General features: G+C 28.9%; 5 protein-coding genes across 15 annotated transcripts; 2 read left to right on the top strand and 3 right to left on the bottom strand.

Moving 5' to 3' along the window:
- Window positions 1-1,023: 1,023 nt before the first annotated feature.
- Window positions 1,024-3,302, bottom strand: LOC145970703 (uncharacterized). Its single transcript, XM_083097586.1, has 4 exons — window positions 3,184-3,302; window positions 2,505-2,664; window positions 2,024-2,136; window positions 1,024-1,829 (listed from the first exon to the last, which is right to left on the bottom strand). The coding sequence occupies exons 1-4, from the start codon at window positions 3,205-3,207 to the stop codon at window positions 1,815-1,817; spliced, it is 312 nt and encodes a 103-aa protein (XP_082953712.1). The 5' UTR covers window positions 3,208-3,302; the 3' UTR covers window positions 1,024-1,814.
- Window positions 3,303-3,710: 408 nt separating this feature from the next.
- Window positions 3,711-6,169, top strand: LOC145969804 (uncharacterized). Its single transcript, XM_083096070.1, has 4 exons — window positions 3,711-3,829; window positions 4,351-4,510; window positions 4,879-4,991; window positions 5,186-6,169. The coding sequence occupies exons 1-4, from the start codon at window positions 3,806-3,808 to the stop codon at window positions 5,198-5,200; spliced, it is 312 nt and encodes a 103-aa protein (XP_082952196.1). The 5' UTR covers window positions 3,711-3,805; the 3' UTR covers window positions 5,201-6,169.
- A 764-nt stretch (window positions 6,170-6,933) lies between these two features.
- On the bottom strand, window positions 6,934-14,515 carry LOC145969803 (uncharacterized). Of its 7 annotated transcripts, XM_083096063.1 has the most exons (13): window positions 14,235-14,515; window positions 13,656-13,751; window positions 13,327-13,579; window positions 12,335-12,549; window positions 11,986-12,239; window positions 11,248-11,904; window positions 11,105-11,154; window positions 10,699-10,849; window positions 10,051-10,284; window positions 9,648-9,868; window positions 8,502-8,661; window positions 8,018-8,130; window positions 6,934-7,763 (listed from the first exon to the last, which is right to left on the bottom strand). In XM_083096063.1, exons 6-13 carry the CDS (start codon window positions 11,285-11,287, stop codon window positions 7,749-7,751), a joined length of 984 nt encoding a protein of 327 aa, XP_082952189.1. In that variant the 5' UTR covers window positions 11,288-11,904; window positions 11,986-12,239; window positions 12,335-12,549; window positions 13,327-13,579; window positions 13,656-13,751; window positions 14,235-14,515; the 3' UTR covers window positions 6,934-7,748. The 7 variants fall into 7 exon arrangements, with proteins under 7 accessions (XP_082952189.1, XP_082952191.1, XP_082952188.1 ...); XM_083096065.1 differs by lacking the exon at window positions 13,656-13,751 and having other exon boundaries at window positions 12,313-12,549; XM_083096062.1 differs by lacking the exon at window positions 13,656-13,751.
- Window positions 14,516-15,141: 626 nt separating this feature from the next.
- LOC145969779 (small ribosomal subunit protein eS7) lies at window positions 15,142-16,505 on the bottom strand. The gene is made up of 5 exons (XM_083096029.1): window positions 16,372-16,505; window positions 16,035-16,205; window positions 15,598-15,779; window positions 15,353-15,503; window positions 15,142-15,261 (listed from the first exon to the last, which is right to left on the bottom strand). Exons 2-5 carry the CDS (start codon window positions 16,203-16,205, stop codon window positions 15,184-15,186), a joined length of 582 nt encoding a protein of 193 aa, XP_082952155.1. The 5' UTR covers window positions 16,372-16,505; the 3' UTR covers window positions 15,142-15,183.
- Window positions 16,506-16,826: 321 nt separating this feature from the next.
- Window positions 16,827-18,883, top strand: Naxd (NAD(P)HX dehydratase). 5 transcript variants are annotated; one of them, XM_083096024.1, is made up of 3 exons: window positions 16,827-16,888; window positions 17,471-18,442; window positions 18,616-18,883. In XM_083096024.1, exons 1-3 carry the CDS (start codon window positions 16,827-16,829, stop codon window positions 18,662-18,664), a joined length of 1,083 nt encoding a protein of 360 aa, XP_082952150.1. In that variant the 3' UTR covers window positions 18,665-18,883. The 5 variants fall into 5 exon arrangements, with proteins under 5 accessions (XP_082952150.1, XP_082952152.1, XP_082952151.1 ...); XM_083096026.1 differs by lacking the exon at window positions 16,827-16,888 and adding an exon at window positions 16,895-17,128 and having other exon boundaries at window positions 18,616-18,882; XM_083096025.1 differs by lacking the exon at window positions 16,827-16,888 and adding an exon at window positions 16,895-17,267 and having other exon boundaries at window positions 18,616-18,882.
- Window positions 18,884-18,920: the final 37 nt, after the last annotated feature.

Raw genomic sequence — 18,920 nt, 5'->3', positions numbered from 1 at the left:
TTCAACTGTGATTGATCAATTCCTTAAGGCTTATTCCTATTGTAGATTCGGCCTTAATGTAAAAGTTTATTTTTCGTTTTTTAAGCAAATAATGAACCAACAAACGTTATAATTAGGCCAACAATCATCTCCAAACGATTCCGCATCGATTGAACCGCTTTTTAAACGAAAATGAGATTTCGCCGGCTAACTTCACGTTGATTTTTATTTTTTTGTTTAAAAAAAAATATAAACCAACAAACGTTGAAATTAGGCCAACAATCACCGACAAACGACCAACAAAGGATAAAAAAAAAAAATTAAAAAAGTCGAAGTTGCCCGGCTAAGTTCCCGGAGGTGGTCTATGCGTATATTATAGGTCTGTTCTTTATAGCTGAACTGGCTGCATTAGACTGCACTAGTTCAGAGGTTATCTTTTTCCTCCCAATGTGATTGAAAAAGGATAATTTCTGAACTAGTGCAGCCCAGTGCAGCCAGTTCAGCTATAAAGAACAGACCATGGACCTAAGAAGATATGGATGCCCACACAACATTATGTCGTCTTAAAGAAGTCTTAAAGACGTCATGAAATTTCTAAAGACGTCTTAAGAAGTTATCAGAATTACATCTTTATGACGTCTTTAAGACGTCTTATGTCCCGATTTAAGATATCTGTCGGGCATTGTTTTAAGACGTCTCACTCAAGACGTCCCAATCAAGACATAATTAAATGTCTCACTCAGGATGTTATAAAGACGTCTCAGACATTTCAATTAAGACGACTTTTAGACGTGCGTAATTCGGTCGGTAAAATAGCTGCATTGATTTATTGATTTATTCTATAATAAATAATAAAACTCATCTTAAGTTCATTTCTTTATTATATTTTGAATATTTATACATATTTTTATGAACACTATATGCTCCTAATAAATAATTTACGATTACTTTTTAAATTATATCTTATATGATATAGAGAGAGGAGAATATTACAAGAGAATTATGTATTAAATAAAATACGAATTTAAATGAAGTAATAAAGAATAGAATATGAATGTAAATATATCATAATAAAGAAATACATAAAAATATACTTTAATTTCTAATAGAAATAAACTACTTTAATATTTTTCAAAATGTTTGTGATAAATAAAAAATGATTTTTACTCTATTCATTTATGTGTATAGCATATATATGCTGTGTATATACATACATACTATAATACAAGATTGAAATCTTATGATCTGTACAATCTAAATCATATTATTTTAGTCATTTTTATCAAGGACCTATAGCTTACTATTCTGCTGAATTTACTTCCAAAATTGAATAATTGCTAGCTTAAATCTAATTAAGTTAAACTCTAGTCTAGCTAAAATGATTTAGCTTAAAAGAAAATGGATAGAATTTTTTCTTACAGGATTTCTCTGAGAGCAAAAATTGCAGATCCATAATTTTGCACGATAGTCTACTTGATATAATGGATTTAAAATAGCTCTGCATGTTAAGCCGACGGCACACGGTACGATTTTTCGTACTGGATTTGATAAGATTTAGTAAAATACTAAAAATGCACCAATCAGAATGCAGCATTTCTAATATTTTACTAAATCTTATCAAATCCAGTACGAAAAATTGTACCGTGTGCCGTAGGCTTAAATCTTGTACATAAAACTGGATCATATTGAATTGGCGGAAGATCTACTCGTTCCTTAATTGGTTGATACAAAGTTTTCAATGGTACAACTAGTCTAGTAGCATCAATACGCGATGATGACCATCAAGCATTCCATTGCGCACATCGTCACAATCTTCATTTTGTTGAATAAAATCTTCATATGTCATAGTGCTGTAAAAAAATATACAAAAGATAATTGAAATAGATAAGTGAAATATGATTTAAGATATACATTTACATATATTAAAAAACATATTAATTTCAATGTTTTCTCATTTTCAACACTAAAAATGTTATGCAGCAACATTATACAGCCCTATTGTTTTTTAAATAATATCGTATGGAATTTTCAATAATTTACCAACCTTTTTCTTCTTGTTTCTTAAATAGTTGAGGCGATCTCCCGCATGTCGTAACCATTCTTGGATGGTCTTTTTAATATCGTGCATATTACTTTTTTCGTCGTCCGAAACGTATGCTGAAAAACGATTTGTTACATAATTATTAAAATATTTTGTGCTTTAATTCCAATAGTTAGAATAGGGTAGTCATGAAGTAAAGTATAGCTATAAACGTTTGCAACTTTTGGAAAGAATATAAAAATTTTGATCCGTAAAAAATTGGAAAGAGTATAAAGTGTAGAAGAATATTTGAACGAAATTTGAAGTAAGATCTTATTAATAATTCTGAAGAAAAATTTAAAGTTAAAAGTGCACGTTACATCTAAGCATATATTAGATACTATCTCGAATACTGATGTTCGAATACATTAAAGGTGCAACTATTTTTAAACAATATTACATAAAAAGGAGAAATAAAAATATATCTTAAAGAAATAATAATTACCCATAATAACTGTGACAAAACTTGTGTCCTTAATTGCCGTTGATCCTTTTTGGCCTGTCCATGATAATTTGCGGCACAATTCATCCGATAATGTGTATTTTATAATATTCCTTGTCTTGTGAACGAAAGTGTTTCCTCCAATTTTTGCAATTTTCCTTTTCTATAACAGAATGTTACAAAAATGTTTAATAATATTTTCAATTTAAGCCGCTTGAAGAAAAAGGAAACATGAATTTAATATATTTTAAGAGCTTCTTTCAAAATTACTAAGCGACAAAAGGCAGCAAAAATTGTAATAAAATTTAAAAGAATGTTATATATTACGCTTTAAGTAAATTTAAGTAAATATTTTATACTATATATCTAAATTTGCGCACTAATAACCGCGTGTCTTTTGATATTTATTTGCCTTTTTACCCCTTAGTAATTTATTATTATGTTGAGCCTATTATTTTCATTATTTTATTTTTCAAAATTGTTTTTATTATATGATTAAATAAATAAATAAATAAATAAATAAATAAATATATATATATATATATATATATATATATATATATACGGGGTGTGTCAGACCACCCGTATCAGCCGAATATCTCGAAAACCGAGAACGGCAGACAAAAATGTTTCCTATAAAAGTTATAGGGTTTCAAATAATGCACAGTAATATTAGCACGACCTTGAATAGCGTTGTCAAAATCATGTGAAGGTCACCTTCAATTTCTTAAATGGAACCATTTATTTTTCATTGCGTTATTATTCTTGTAGCTTATCTCGAGAGCTTTCCAAAACACTATAATTAAGTACCTTTTCGTTAAGTACTTTTTGAGTTATGAGGCTTGAAATAATTTCTTAATTTTACATAAACCGTAAAATATCTTGTAAAATATTCATTTTTCGATTATCTTACCTTAATACTTTTACGTACAAAATAATGAGAGGAATCAACTGGTGTAAAAAAAGACACATAGTTGTTTTTAAGAAAAAATATGGAATTGTTAATTGCAAATTACATATTTTTTCTTCAAAACAACTATGTGTCTTTTTTTACACCAGTTGATTCCTCTCATTATTTTGTACGTAAAAGTATTAAGGTAAGATAATCGAAAAATGAATATTTTACAAGATATTTTACGGTTTATGTAAAATTAAGAAATTATTTCAAGCCTCATAACTCAAAAAGTACTTAACGAAAAGGTACTTAATTATAGTGTTTTGGAAAGCTCTCGAGATAAGCTACAAGAATAATAACGCAATGAAAAATAAATGGTTCCATTTAAGAAATTGAAGGTGACCTTCACATGATTTTGACAACGCTATTCAAGGTCGTGCTAATATTACTGTGCATTATTTGAAACCCTATAACTTTTATAGGAAACATTTTTGTCTGCCGTTCTCGGTTTTCGAGATATTCGGCTGATACGGGTGGTCTGACACACCCCGTATATATATATATATATATATATATATATATATATATATTTATTTATTTATTTATTTATTTATTTATTTAATCATATAATAAAAACAATTTTGAAAAATAAAATAATGAAAATAATAGGCTCAACATAATAATAAATTACTAAGGGGTAAAAAGGCAAATAAATATCAAAAGACACGCGGTTATTAGTGCGCAAATTTAGATATATAGTATAAAATATTTACTTAAATTTACTTAAAGCGTAATATATAACATTCTTTTAAATTTTATTACAATTTTTGCTGCCTTTTGTCGCTTAGTAATTTTGAAAGAAGCTCTTAAAATATATTAAATTCATGTTTCCTTTTTCTTCAAGCGGCTTAAATTGAAAATATTATTAAACATTTTTGTAACATTCTGTTATAGAAAAGGAAAATTGCAAAAATTGGAGGAAACACTTTCGTTCACAAGACAAGGAATATTATAAAATACACATTATCGGATGAATTGTGCCGCAAATTATCATGGACAGGCCAAAAAGGATCAACGGCAATTAAGGACACAAGTTTTGTCACAGTTATTATGGGTAATTATTATTTCTTTAAGATATATTTTTATTTCTCCTTTTTATGTAATATTGTTTAAAAATAGTTGCACCTTTAATGTATTCGAACATCAGTATTCGAGATAGTATCTAATATATGCTTAGATGTAACGTGCACTTTTAACTTTAAATTTTTCTTCAGAATTATTAATAAGATCTTACTTCAAATTTCGTTCAAATATTCTTCTACACTTTATACTCTTTCCAATTTTTTACGGATCAAAATTTTTATATTCTTTCCAAAAGTTGCAAACGTTTATAGCTATACTTTACTTCATGACTACCCTATTCTAACTATTGGAATTAAAGCACAAAATATTTTAATAATTATGTAACAAATCGTTTTTCAGCATACGTTTCGGACGACGAAAAAAGTAATATGCACGATATTAAAAAGACCATCCAAGAATGGTTACGACATGCGGGAGATCGCCTCAACTATTTAAGAAACAAGAAGAAAAAGGTTGGTAAATTATTGAAAATTCCATACGATATTATTTAAAAAACAATAGGGCTGTATAATGTTGCTGCATAACATTTTTAGTGTTGAAAATGAGAAAACATTGAAATTAATATGTTTTTTAATATATGTAAATGTATATCTTAAATCATATTTCACTTATCTATTTCAATTATCTTTTGTATATTTTTTTACAGCACTATGACATATGAAGATTTTATTCAACAAAATGAAGATTGTGACGATGTGCGCAATGGAATGCTTGGTCATCATCGCGTATTGATGCTACTAGACTAGTTGTACCATTGAAAACTTTGTATCAACCAATTAAGGAACGAGTAGATCTTCCGCCAATTCAATATGATCCAGTTTTATGTACAAGATTTAAGCCTACGGCACACGGTACAATTTTTCGTACTGGATTTGATAAGATTTAGTAAAATATTAGAAATGCTGCATTCTGATTGGTGCATTTTTAGTATTTTACTAAATCTTATCAAATCCAGTACGAAAAATCGTACCGTGTGCCGTCGGCTTAACATGCAGAGCTATTTTAAATCCATTATATCAAGTAGACTATCGTGCAAAATTATGGATCTGCAATTTTTGCTCTCAGAGAAATCCTGTAAGAAAAAATTCTATCCATTTTCTTTTAAGCTAAATCATTTTAGCTAGACTAGAGTTTAACTTAATTAGATTTAAGCTAGCAATTATTCAATTTTGGAAGTAAATTCAGCAGAATAGTAAGCTATAGGTCCTTGATAAAAATGACTAAAATAATATGATTTAGATTGTACAGATCATAAGATTTCAATCTTGTATTATAGTATGTATGTATATACACAGCATATATATGCTATACACATAAATGAATAGAGTAAAAATCATTTTTTATTTATCACAAACATTTTGAAAAATATTAAAGTAGTTTATTTCTATTAGAAATTAAAGTATATTTTTATGTATTTCTTTATTATGATATATTTACATTCATATTCTATTCTTTATTACTTCATTTAAATTCGTATTTTATTTAATACATAATTCTCTTGTAATATTCTCCTCTCTCTATATCATATAAGATATAATTTAAAAAGTAATCGTAAATTATTTATTAGGAGCATATAGTGTTCATAAAAATATGTATAAATATTCAAAATATAATAAAGAAATGAACTTAAGATGAGTTTTATTATTTATTATAGAATAAATCAATAAATCAATGCAGCTATTTTACCGACCGAATTACGCACGTCTAAAAGTCGTCTTAATTGAAATGTCTGAGACGTCTTTATAACATCCTGAGTGAGACATTTAATTATGTCTTGATTGGGACGTCTTGAGTGAGACGTCTTAAAACAATGCCCGACAGATATCTTAAATCGGGACATAAGACGTCTTAAAGACGTCATAAAGATGTAATTCTGATAACTTCTTAAGACGTCTTTAGAAATTTCATGACGTCTTTAAGACTTCTTTAAGACGACATAATGTTGTGTGGGATGATATTATTAATAATTCTCTGTCGAAATATTTTATGTATTACTACATATACACGTAGAATTTTAAATTATAGAGGGATCACCTAAAAGCGGGCCACCTCTCAGTCTTTTCTCTGTAGCTACCCACACAACATTATGTCGTCTTAAAGATGTCTTAAAGACGTCATGAAATTTCTAAAGACGTCTTAAGAAGTTATCAGAATTACATCTTTATGACGTCTTTAAGACGTCTTATGTCCCGATTTAAGATATCTATCGGGCATTGTTTTAAGACGTCTCACTCAAGACGTCCCAATCAAGATATAATTAAATGTCTCACTCAGGATGTTATAAAGACGTCTCAGACATTTCAATTAAGACGACTTTTAGACGTGTGTAATTCGGTCGGTAAAATAGCTGCATTGATTTATTGATTTATTCTATAATAAATAACAAAACTCATCTTAAGTTCATTTCTTTATTATATTTTGAATATTTATACATATTTTTATGAACACTATATGCTCCTAATAAATAATTTACGATTACTTTTTAAATTATATCTTATATGATATAGAGAGGAGAATATTACAAGAGAATTATGTATTAAATAAAATACGAATTTAAATGAAGTAATAAAGAATAGAATATGAATGTAAATATATCATAATAAAGAAATACATAAAAATATACTTTAATTTCTAATAGAAATAAACTACTTTAATATTTTTCAAAATGTTTGTGATAAATAAAAAATGATTTTTACTCTATTCATTTATGTGTATAGCATATATATGCTGTGTATATACATACATACTATAATACAAGATTGAAATCTTATGATCTGTACAATCTAAATCATATTATTTTAGTCATTTTTATCAAGGACCTATAGCTTACTATTCTGCTGAATTTACTTCCAAAATTGAACAATTGCTAGCTTAAATCTAATTAAGTTAAACTCTAGTCTAGCTAAAATGATTTAGTTTAAAAGAAAATGGATAGAATTTTTTCTTACAGGATTTCTCTGAGAGCAAAAATTGCAGATCCATAATTTTGCACGATAGTCTACTTGATATAATGGATTTAAAATAGCTCTGCATGTAAATCTTGTACATAAAACTGGATCATATTGAATTGGCGGAAGATCTACTCGTTCCTTAATTGGTTGATACAAAGTTTTCAATGGTACAACTAGTCTAGTAGCATCAATACGCGATGATGACCAAGCATTCCATTGCGCACATCGTCACAATCTTCATTTTGTTGAATAAAATCTTCATATGTCATAGTGCTGTAAAAAAATATACAAAAGATAATTAATATTTTTTTTTACAATATAGAATTTAATTTTTTACACACACACACACACACAAAATTAAATATATAAGTGAAATATGATTTAAGATATACATTTACATATATTAAAAAACATATATTAATTTCAATGTTTTCTCATTTTCAACACTAAAAATGTTATGCAGCAACATTATACAGCCCTATTGTTTTTTAAATAATATCGTATGGAATTTTCAATAATTTACCAACCTTTTTCTTCTTGTTTCTTAAATAGTTGAGGCGATCTCCCGCATGTCGTAACCATTCTTGGATGGTATTTTTAATATCGTGCATATTACTTTTTTCGTCGTCCGAAACGTATGCTGAAAAACGATTTGTTACATAATTATTAAAATATTTTGTGCTTTAATTCCAATAGTTAGAATAGGGTAGTCATGAAGTAAAGTATAGCTATAAACGTTTGCAACTTTTGGAAAGAATATAAAAATTTTGATCCGTAAAAAATTGGAAAGAGTATAAAGTGTAGAAGAATATTTGAACGAAATTTGAAGTAAGATCTTATTAATAATTCTGAAGAAAAATTTAAAGTTAAAAGTGCACGTTACATCTAAGCATATGTTAGATACTATCTCGAATAATACTGATGTTCGAATACATTAAAGGTGCAACTATTTTTAAACAATATTACATAAAAAGGAGAAATAAAAATATATCTTAAAGAAATAATAATTACCCATAATAACTGTGACAAAACTTGTGTCCTTAATTGCCGTTGATCCTTTTTGGCCTGTCCATGATAATTTGCGGCACAATTCATCCGATAATGTGTATTTTATAATATTCCTTGTCTTGTGAACGAAAGTGTTTCCTCCAATTTTTGCAATTTTCCTTTTCTATAACAGAATGTTACAAAAATGTTTAATAATATTTTCAATTTAAGCCGCTTGAAGAAAAAGGAAACATGAATTTAATATATTTTAAGAGCTTCTTTCAAAATTACTAAGCGACAAAAGGCAGCAAAAATTGTAATAAAATTTAAAAGAATGTTATATATTACGCTTTAAGTAAATTTAAGTAAATATTTTATACTATATATCTAAATTTGCGCACTAATAACCGCGTGTCTTTTGATTTTTATTTGCCTTTTTACCCCTTAGTAATTTATTATTATGTTGAGCCTATTATTTTCATTATTTTATTTTTCACAATTGTTTTTATTATATGAATAAATAAATAAAAAAATAAATAAATAAATAAATATATATATATATATATATATATATATATATACGGGGTGTGTCAGACCACCCGTATCAGCCGAATATCTCGAAAACCGAGAACGGCAGACAAAAATGTTTCCTATAAAAGTTATAGGGTTTCAAATAATGCACAGTAATATTAGTACGACCTTGAATAGTGTTGTCAAGATCATGTGAAGGTTGTCCTTCAATTTCTTAAATGGAACCATTTATTTTTCATTGCGTTATTATTCTTGTAGCTTATCTCGAGAGCTTTCCAAAACACTATAATTAAGTTAGTTTTCATTAAGTACTTGTAGAGTTATGAGGCTTAAAACCGTTTCTTAATTTTATATAAACCGTAAAATATCTTATTTTGTACATAAAAGTATTAAGGTGAGGTAATCGTAAAATATTCATTTTTCGATTACCTCACCTTAATACTTTTATGTACAAAATAATGAGAGGAATTAATTAGTGTGACACCCAGTATATTCAATATCTAGATTTTGTCTTCTACTTTTATCTCTACAAAAGAATTTTTGTTGTTGATTGAATTATAGAAATATACATTTATTTCACATTTAAAAATAGAGAGAAGAAGAAAAAAGAAATGGACGCAAAAACAGAAAAGTACTCACTAATTGTTTCCGAATCTCTCTGTCCTTTTGGAGATCCGTGTCAAATTTGAAAAATTTGTCAACTGTTGATAGCGGAAATTCCGGCAATAATTGGACTTCGTCATTATTATATATTGTATTAGCTGGTCCTGCGTTATTTATTAAATTTATTATTATCTCCAACTGTCTCGTATTCTTTTGTATGAGATTTTTAATAATTTTTTGTTCGATACGACACGCATCTGTATAAGATAAAAAAGAAAAATATTTATTTCTCTTTATAAGTATCATTAAAATTATCTGTTTAGTTATTTTACACAAGTACATACATACGAAATTAAGTACATATAACATATTGCTATTATAAGTACAATATAACGATATAATTAAGAAGGAAGAATAAAGAATAAAGTTTAATACATACCATAGCATTTTTCCAACTGATTGCCGTTGGCATTGAAAGTTGTCATGTCATCACCGTCAAGCACATTATCGGGGCTAATCATATTGTCACCAATATCATCATCATTATTATTATCATCAGGCACATTGTCATTATTAAGCCTATTACCATCATCACGCACATTAGCATTACCGCAAGACACGTAATCACCTACTAAACTTTCGTTCAACCATTCCTCATCAGTAATGTCAACATCTGTAAATATAAAGTCTGTGAGTTCATTTTGTTAGTTATACTGTTCATCACAGTGTTATTAAATTTCATTCATTGTAAACTATTTTATATAATTTTCACTTAACGCACAACCACAATCACAATCGCACTCGATGAAAGATGAGAAGAAAGGAGCATCTCAGATAAAGTTTTCATTTATCTTATGATAGCAGTCATTTGTCATAAGTTGCTAGTGTATTCGCTAGCTGTAATACACTAGCAACTTATGACAAATGACTGCTATCATAAGATAAATGAAAACTTTATCTGAGATGCTCCTTTCTTCTTTCAGTTAAAAAGAATGTCAAAAAATATATATTGATATATGAAATATGAGACCTAAAAGTATCAATAAGTTTTAAATATATCATGTGTTTTATACAAATAACAACTTACCTATAAAAACTAGTTTTATTTGGGGTATTATTGAATACTTGAAGAATTGTGATCTGCGTAAATGATACATAAATTGTGGACACAAGGAAAAATTTTCTGCCAATCTAAAGCTAGTTGGATCATCTTTTGCATATTCTCCGAATTTTTGATACTGCAATAATAAGATTTTACACCTCAAAATAGATAAAATATATATTTATGTGTAAATCTATATGTATAAATATATTAAGTTTAAGCTTTATATTAAGTGTAATTGGGCACAATTTTAATGATAGAAACTACTAACAAGTCTAATCAGAATATGATCAACCCATCTTCAAACATTTGGACCATCATCACTTTCTGCTCGAAATACAGTTAAACGTGACATAAAAACAGCTGTTGCTTCCTCAAATTCTATGCTTACATGATGCAAAGATGATGATTCATCTGCCCAACTAATAATTAAAGATATCCCTATAACATCATAAATATTTATGATATATTATTATTTATGATATTATAAATATTTATGATATACATATAATGTATAATAAAAAATATATTTACTTTCTTGCAATAGTAGTAACTCTAATTCGCCTTTGTCCATTACTATGTTAATATTGGATAATGAATTGAATACAGCCTCTTCCACTTTGCGGAATTGGGGCTGTATGTTAATTTGCAACTTCAAAGAATAATGCTGTTGTTGTAGATGGTGTCAATGAACAAAATTTCCACTGACAAGTAAGCCTACTTCTTGTAGTACTCCAACACTTGATCCTTTCTCCCACTGACATACAAAAGATCCAATTGCTCCAGGAACTTTAATTTTCTGAGATGTTTTTTCTTCTAAGATTGCATTGAATGCTATTTTCAAATCACCCTTGGCATCTGTAGCAAATATTCGTTGAAAAGTTTGTTTGAATAATGAAGAATTAAATGAATCCCCCATCATCATATGACCACCAGTAGAGTTGCAATATTGTCGCCTTTCTAATAAACCAGTTTGGTGTCAAGAGCACAAAAATAAATATCTATTATAAATATCTATTATGGCCATTAGTTGCAGCACGTGATGCAAGGGTATCATAATGCTTAATTGCCTTTTTATGCTTAGCATTATCTTTTTGAATATTATGATGTGATCTGATTGGTTGTCATAAATCATCAGTTACAACTTGGCCAGGTCCTTGAGAACATGGTCCGCCAACAAATAGCATAATCCTTAAATACATTGATAGCATTATATGTAGGATTACAATGAAAAACATAACATATATACATCATATTACAACATATAAATACCTAGCATCAGTATTTGCATAACTAGCTTCTAAGAGATCCGTGGCGACTGCTAATGCCACAATTGTAGATCGCAATGAACGTTTCTCTGGCCCAACAGACCATGGATCACGTTGCAGTTCTCCTAAAAGATCTGTCGAACTGTCTCATATCACACTTATGTACTGGTTACAAAAAGCGATTAGCAGCTGGCAATAGTTACGCACCAGGTCCTCTTGGTTGATTTGGATTTTGTCCAGGAATTAGTCTACCTATACCTATCAAAATGTAATGTGAATAAAATGCAATAAAGTAATCATGAAGAACAATGACTAATATAGTAAATATAACTTGGGACTTATTCTATTCGTACCTAACATATCTTGAACTTGTTTTGGTTGAAGATCCTTTGTGCTTCTAATTCATGAACTTGAATCATTTTGCCAAATGTGATAAGACCAATAAGAGCATTGAGTGAAAGCAGAGACAATGACATTTGTAATGAATCTTTAAGTGCCTCTAATTCTTCATCATCCAGACATATGTATCCGCAAAAAGTAAAAATATTGATGGCAAACATTGGGCACGCTAAATAATACATATAAATACATACAATTGGACTGAGATACAATAATATTTAAAGTAATATATAAGTAACATATATGTATATATATATATATATATATATATATATATATATCATAAATTTATATATAATAAAAACTATAATAAATCATGTAATGTCAATAAATGATAATAAAAAAAATGTTCGAAAAGAATCAAATCTTAAAAAAAGTAAAATCAAAAATATTTGTTTCATAATATAACTATTCAACATATATAACACATATATAACACTATTATTCAAATAAATGCATACATTTTGATCATTTAAATATATTTCCTTTTTGTTTCTTATTTCGAAGAATTTCCTCATAAATTCTTTTTGCAAAGTTTTTTTCTCATAATTATTAATATAACTCACAATATGTGTATTATAATGTAACTTAAAAAAAATAATATATAATGATAACACAAATTTAGAATTTATTGAAATATAAAAATATCTTTACAATATTTTTATGAATACTATATGCTCCTAATAAATAATTTGATTTTTTAAATTATCTTATATGATATAGACAGAAAATTACAAGAGAATTATGCATTAAATAAAATACGAATTTAAATGAAGTATAAAGAATAATAAAGAATATGAATGTAAATACATCGTAATAAAGAAACACATTAAAATATATTTTAATTTCTAATAGAAATAAACTACTTTAATATTTTTCAAAATGTTTCTTGTGATAAATAAAAAATGATTTTTGTTCTATTCATTTATAATACCTTATTACTTACCACGATAGTCTATTTGATATAATGGATTTAAAATAGCTCTGCATGTAGATCTTGTACATAAAACTGGATCATATTGAATTGGCGGAAGATCTACTTGTTCCTTAATTGGTTGATACAAAGTTTTCAATAGTACAACTAGTCTAGTAGTATCAATACGCGATGATGGCCAAGCATTCCATTTATGGAACGCACACCGTCACAATCTTGTTGAATAAAATTTTGTTGAATAAAATCTTCATATGTTGTCATAATGCTGCAAAAAAAATATACAAAAGATAATTAATATATTTTTTTACAATATAGAGTTTAATTTTTTTACACATACATACATATACATATATATATATAACGTAGCATAAAGTTGTAAGCGAAATGAACCAAATCCATTTCCTACTATGGCCATGTTCCAAAATTCACTGCCAGCGCTGAAAATATATAATATACGTAACGTGAACTAAAGATTTTCAGCGCTGGCAGTGAATTTTGGAACACGCCCTAAGCCCATTCTACAATGGCAATAACAAGGCTGTAGGAGTAAAGAATAAACTGTTTCTAATGAAGTAAAGACAAGAAGTAACGAAATAGAAATTCTCATTAGTACTCTAAGGTAATAGTAGTACAAAATGAGAATTGTCTATTTCATTACTTCTTCTTCTTTACTTCACTAAAAACGATTTAATCTCTACTCCTACAGTCTTGTTACTGCCATTGTAGAATGAGCTCTATGTATGTTCTACGGCGGACGCGCAATAAGAATTAAGAACGCAGAATTCTTCCGTGACTGCGTATGCGAGACCACCGTAGAACGCACGAAATCCATAGGAAATGGATTTGGTTATTTCGCTTACATCTTACAACCTTATGCTATGGCCATTGCAGACCCGGCTTTAAATATCATTAATTCTTACCTGTGCAAAGCACTGCTCAACTTTGGTAAATGGAATAATTTATTTTCCAACTCGACCCCGTCTAATGCCTGGCTGGCCTGGCACCGCGGCCATCTTAAAAATGGCGTCTTAAAGTAAATGTTCTTAAAAACATCAGAAAGACGTCTATTGGTCAGGTCTTAAAGACGTCATAAGAAAGGCATGTTTAAGACGTTTAAAAAAATACGTCTTAAATTGAATGTCTTACAGACGTTAGAAAGACGTCTATTGGTCAGGTCTTAAAGGCGTCATAAGAAAGGCATGTTTAAGACGTTTAAAAAAATACGTCTTAAATTGAATGTCTTAAAAACATCAGAAAGACGTCAATTGGTCAAGTCTTAAAGGCGTCATAAGAAAGGCATCTTTAAGACGTTTAAAAAAATACGTCTTAAATTGAATGTCTTAAAAACATCAGAAAGACGTCAATTGGACAAGTCTTAAAGGCGTCATAAGAAAGACATGTTTAAGACGTCTTCAAGACATGCATGTTGTGTGGGTATACTCCTTCTACAACTTATATCTTTATTATTCTCTTTTATATCTTTATTATTCTTATCTTTTTAGAGAAAGCTTGAATACTCATTTTTTGTATTCAATTCATCATACTGATTGAGTTTTATCGAATAAAATTTTAAAAGCTTTAGAAATAGCCAATTAATACATTTGACAAATTGTACGGCATGTGAAATATTTATGTACAATTACTTCATTTTTCTCTGTAAATATACTTTGCAAGAACTCTAATATTCCTTCTTTCCTTCATTAATATGATTATTCACAAGACAATTTTTCAAATAATTCTATATTTATCAAATTATGTTAAATTAATGAAGATTAACTATATTCAAAAATAGGGAAAAATAGAATAAAATGTGCATACATAATAGAATTATTGGTTCAAACACTTTTCATTTTATTTTTCTTACATTTATCATACATAAGATTCGGGAAATTCGAATGTGATATCCCGTCCAGTCAATTGCTTGTACACTGAAGCAAAAGTATCAACCTGTGAAAAGACATTGAAATATAGTTAACCGTTGTACAATAGAATGATATCATATAAATACAGTCGTGTACAAAAAGGAGAATAAATAAACCTTGTGTTCGATGTTTGTCTGCTCATTTTTATCAAGATGAACTTTAATAAGCTGCGATCCATCAAGTTTCACTCTGATACGCTTGCCAACGATTTCTACAGGATACACTAAATCCTCCAATATTGCATCATAGACAGAAGTCAAAGTGCGGCTAAACAAAGATTATATAATGTTAATGCACACATATATAGAAATTTATAGACAATTTTTTATGACATGTTAATTGTTCTCTTTTATTCTCTTACCTTCTGGGACGTTTCTGCTTATTCTTGGTGCGAGTTTTCCTTGTTGGTTTGGGCAAGATTTTACGTTCGCCAATAAACATTACATGTTTTCCAGAAAACTTTTTCTCCAATTCACGTACTAGCCTTGTTTGAATTTTCTGGAATGCTTTTAACTTTGGCATTGGCACATATATAATGATTGACTGTAAAAAAACAAAATTGTTATGGCTTTCTTGAGAAATATATTTATAGCAAGATATGTATATCCAAATATACAAAAAATCACTTTAAGCAAAATACTGAAACTATGTTTGCAAAGTAAAAAAAATTTTTTCTTACATATCTTTGTATACTTGAGCATGAAAAGATCAAGTTTGCAGTTTTGATAGAAAAATAAAAGCATATTGAAAGAGATATTGTATATAATATACAAGCTACATGAATTAATAAAAATTTACCTTCTTGTTGTTCGTTTCAATTTCTTTTGCTTTAGTGATGTAGAGTTCCCTCAATTGCGACTTGAGATCGCTATTCATTTCCAATTCGAGAAGAGCTTGAGAAACGCTAATCTCGAACTGGTCGGGCTCAGCCCCACCGCTTTTAATTATCTTTGCATTCGTTGTTAACATCTGAAAAGATTTTGGGGTTAAGACATTATTGTAACATCTAAAAATCTTGAAGCTTAACAGAGTCTATAATCACAATATGCGATTTAAATTACTATATATTTATATATTACAGTATTTTACACTCAAATATTATATTTTATTCATATTTATGAAAAAACGCGCATACCTTGCTCGTCTCTTCCTCTTTACGGATTTTCGTCTCTACACGTCTTTAGAACCACGAGGTTCAATCTTACTAGGATCAATATTACCAGAGATATTACCATCGGAGAGAAGCATGAGTCCCTGAAAGTGATATGCCCTCTGACATTAAACACGTGGACATGAACTACAAAACCAAAGTCCACGAATATTCTCAGAGAGTAACATATAATGTGTTTCTGGTTCTGTTCTGTGCTATGTGCACGAAATGCCATAAATTTTTATCTCTAAGAGAGAGATTTTTATCTCTGAGAGAGAGAGAGAGAGAGAGAGGTCACAAAATTTATTTATATTAAAAATTTAATTAAATTAAACTAAAAATTTATGGCATTTCGTGCACATAGCACGGAACACAACCAGAAATTGTGCACATTATATGTTACCCACTGAAAACATTCATGGATATTGGCTTCCTAGTTCATGTTCACGTTTTTATGTTTACAGAGATCGTGTCGTCTTCAGAGATCATTTAAATGCGTGCTGTGAGTCTGTCACTTTTTTCCTCTGTTCATATCTGACTCATCAGTTTTTTGACAATACAATCGATATGTCAATTGGTTGACGTATTGGACAAAAATATATCAATTCTATAGACAATTGTTTTTGTTTGCACATTTGTGTATTACAATAGTATGCTGTGTATGACCGTTTATTTCGTAACAAAATTTCCATTATACATCACTGATACAAGATTTGTTGCCAAGCTATTAAAATTTACAAGAGTAATAAATTCATCTTTGTCTTGCAATATTTATGAGTCTCTTGTTCGACCTCTTTCATGCGCATATCTATTATGCAAAGAAACCCATAGATAACTATCTACTAACCCATAGATAATTTTGTGAGTTTTTGGTATTCCAGGTAATAAAAAAAAAAGATTTGATTATAGCATATAAATTATTGCATTATTTGTAGCTTGAAGAGTTTATAAATATTATTTATAATATTATTCTTCGTGTAAGAAGAGCTGAGTTAAGTTTTGCATAATATATGTTTGTATGCTTTAAGAGATATTTTTTTTAACTTTGAAAGATGGTATTTGCTATTTGTAATTTTGTCCGCAGGAGATATCTCAAATTTGCATTAATGTCGACAATGTCTGCATCAACGTCTATGGACGAGCGTATGTTAAAGGGAATAAGAAAAGTGATACCGAACCTGATCAATACCAAGTACAAAGGTCAAGATGGTAGAATTGGAATTTTTGGCGGAAGTACCGAATATACAGGAGCACCATACTTTGCAGCTATGAGTGCGTTGAGAACTGGCGCTGATCTTGTTCACATATTCTGTGCAAAGGATGCCAGCATTCCTATTAAATCATTTAGTCCAGAGCCGATAGTTCATCCTGTGTTGGATCAGTATGATGCAATAAAGCATATAAAACCTTGGCTCGATCGGCTACATGTTGTCCTGATTGGACCTGGGCTTGGCAGAGATGAAAAAATATTCAAAATGATTGTTGAATTGGTATCAATTTGCCGAGAAATGAGAAAACCATTGATTATCGATGCAGATGGGCTGTTTTTAGTTAGTCAAAAGCCAGAAATCATAAAGGATTATCCAGGAGTTATTCTGACACCCAATGCGATGGAGTTTAGTCGTTTAGTTAAAGCAGTACTGGACAGATCCATTCCGCCTACTCCTCTAGTCAAAGTTTCTGATGTCAAGCATGTGGCAGAAGCTCTTGGAAAGAATGTAATAATTCTGCATAAGGGAGCAAAAGATGTGATTGTAGATGGTCATAAAGGTACAGAAACTGTGTCATGTGGATTGGCTGGTTCTGGAAGAAGATGTGGTGGACAGGGAGACCTCTTGGCTGGTTCTTTGACCGTCTTCTGGTGGTGGGCTATCTCTGCAGGAACCAGCGAATGCGCTTTGTCACCCTCGATCGTAGCATGTTATGCTGCATCAAGATTAGTTCGAGAATGCAATGCATCAGCCTTTAAATTACGCCAAAGAGGAATGTTGACATCAGATATGTTGGAACAGATACAGCCAGTTTTTAACAAAATCTTTGAAACTCATTGCAACAAGTAAATTATATTATATTAAATTATATTATTATCTTCTCTTTTAATTATATTGTTTATATAAAATACTGTTTTTGTTGGATAAAGTAATATTTATTTTACATTAAATAAAACAAAGAGATAATTCTGTATGTAAATATATTAATGATTATTGGTGCTACTATAATGGATTTTAGAACTTATTCATTTAATGGAAGAGGTCGAACTCGAAGCACTGATTCCTGAAGCATATATTTTTGTAACACTATGTATATAAGCTTTAAAAAAACTTTGATTATATATTACAAATTGGAATATATACATTTAAAGTACTGGTTTCCCAGAGCGAAATAGATTCAAATATATATGTTAATATGCTATATATGCATTTTTATGTAATTTTGTAATTTGATACTTTTTGAAGGCTTATATAAATAAATATTTTTATCAAATAAAAAATATAGTTTATTAATATTATCAAACGATTTTCTTTAGACGAAAT

Source organism: Camponotus vicinus, unplaced genomic scaffold (assembly GCF_025532165.1).
Source record: "Camponotus vicinus isolate PSW18456_S1 unplaced genomic scaffold, iyCamVici1.0 SCAF_4, whole genome shotgun sequence".
Lineage (NCBI taxonomy): Eukaryota > Metazoa > Arthropoda > Insecta > Hymenoptera > Formicidae > Camponotus > Camponotus vicinus.
Note: the sequence above shows the minus strand (reverse complement) of the source record. Positions and strands in the feature narration are given on the sequence as shown.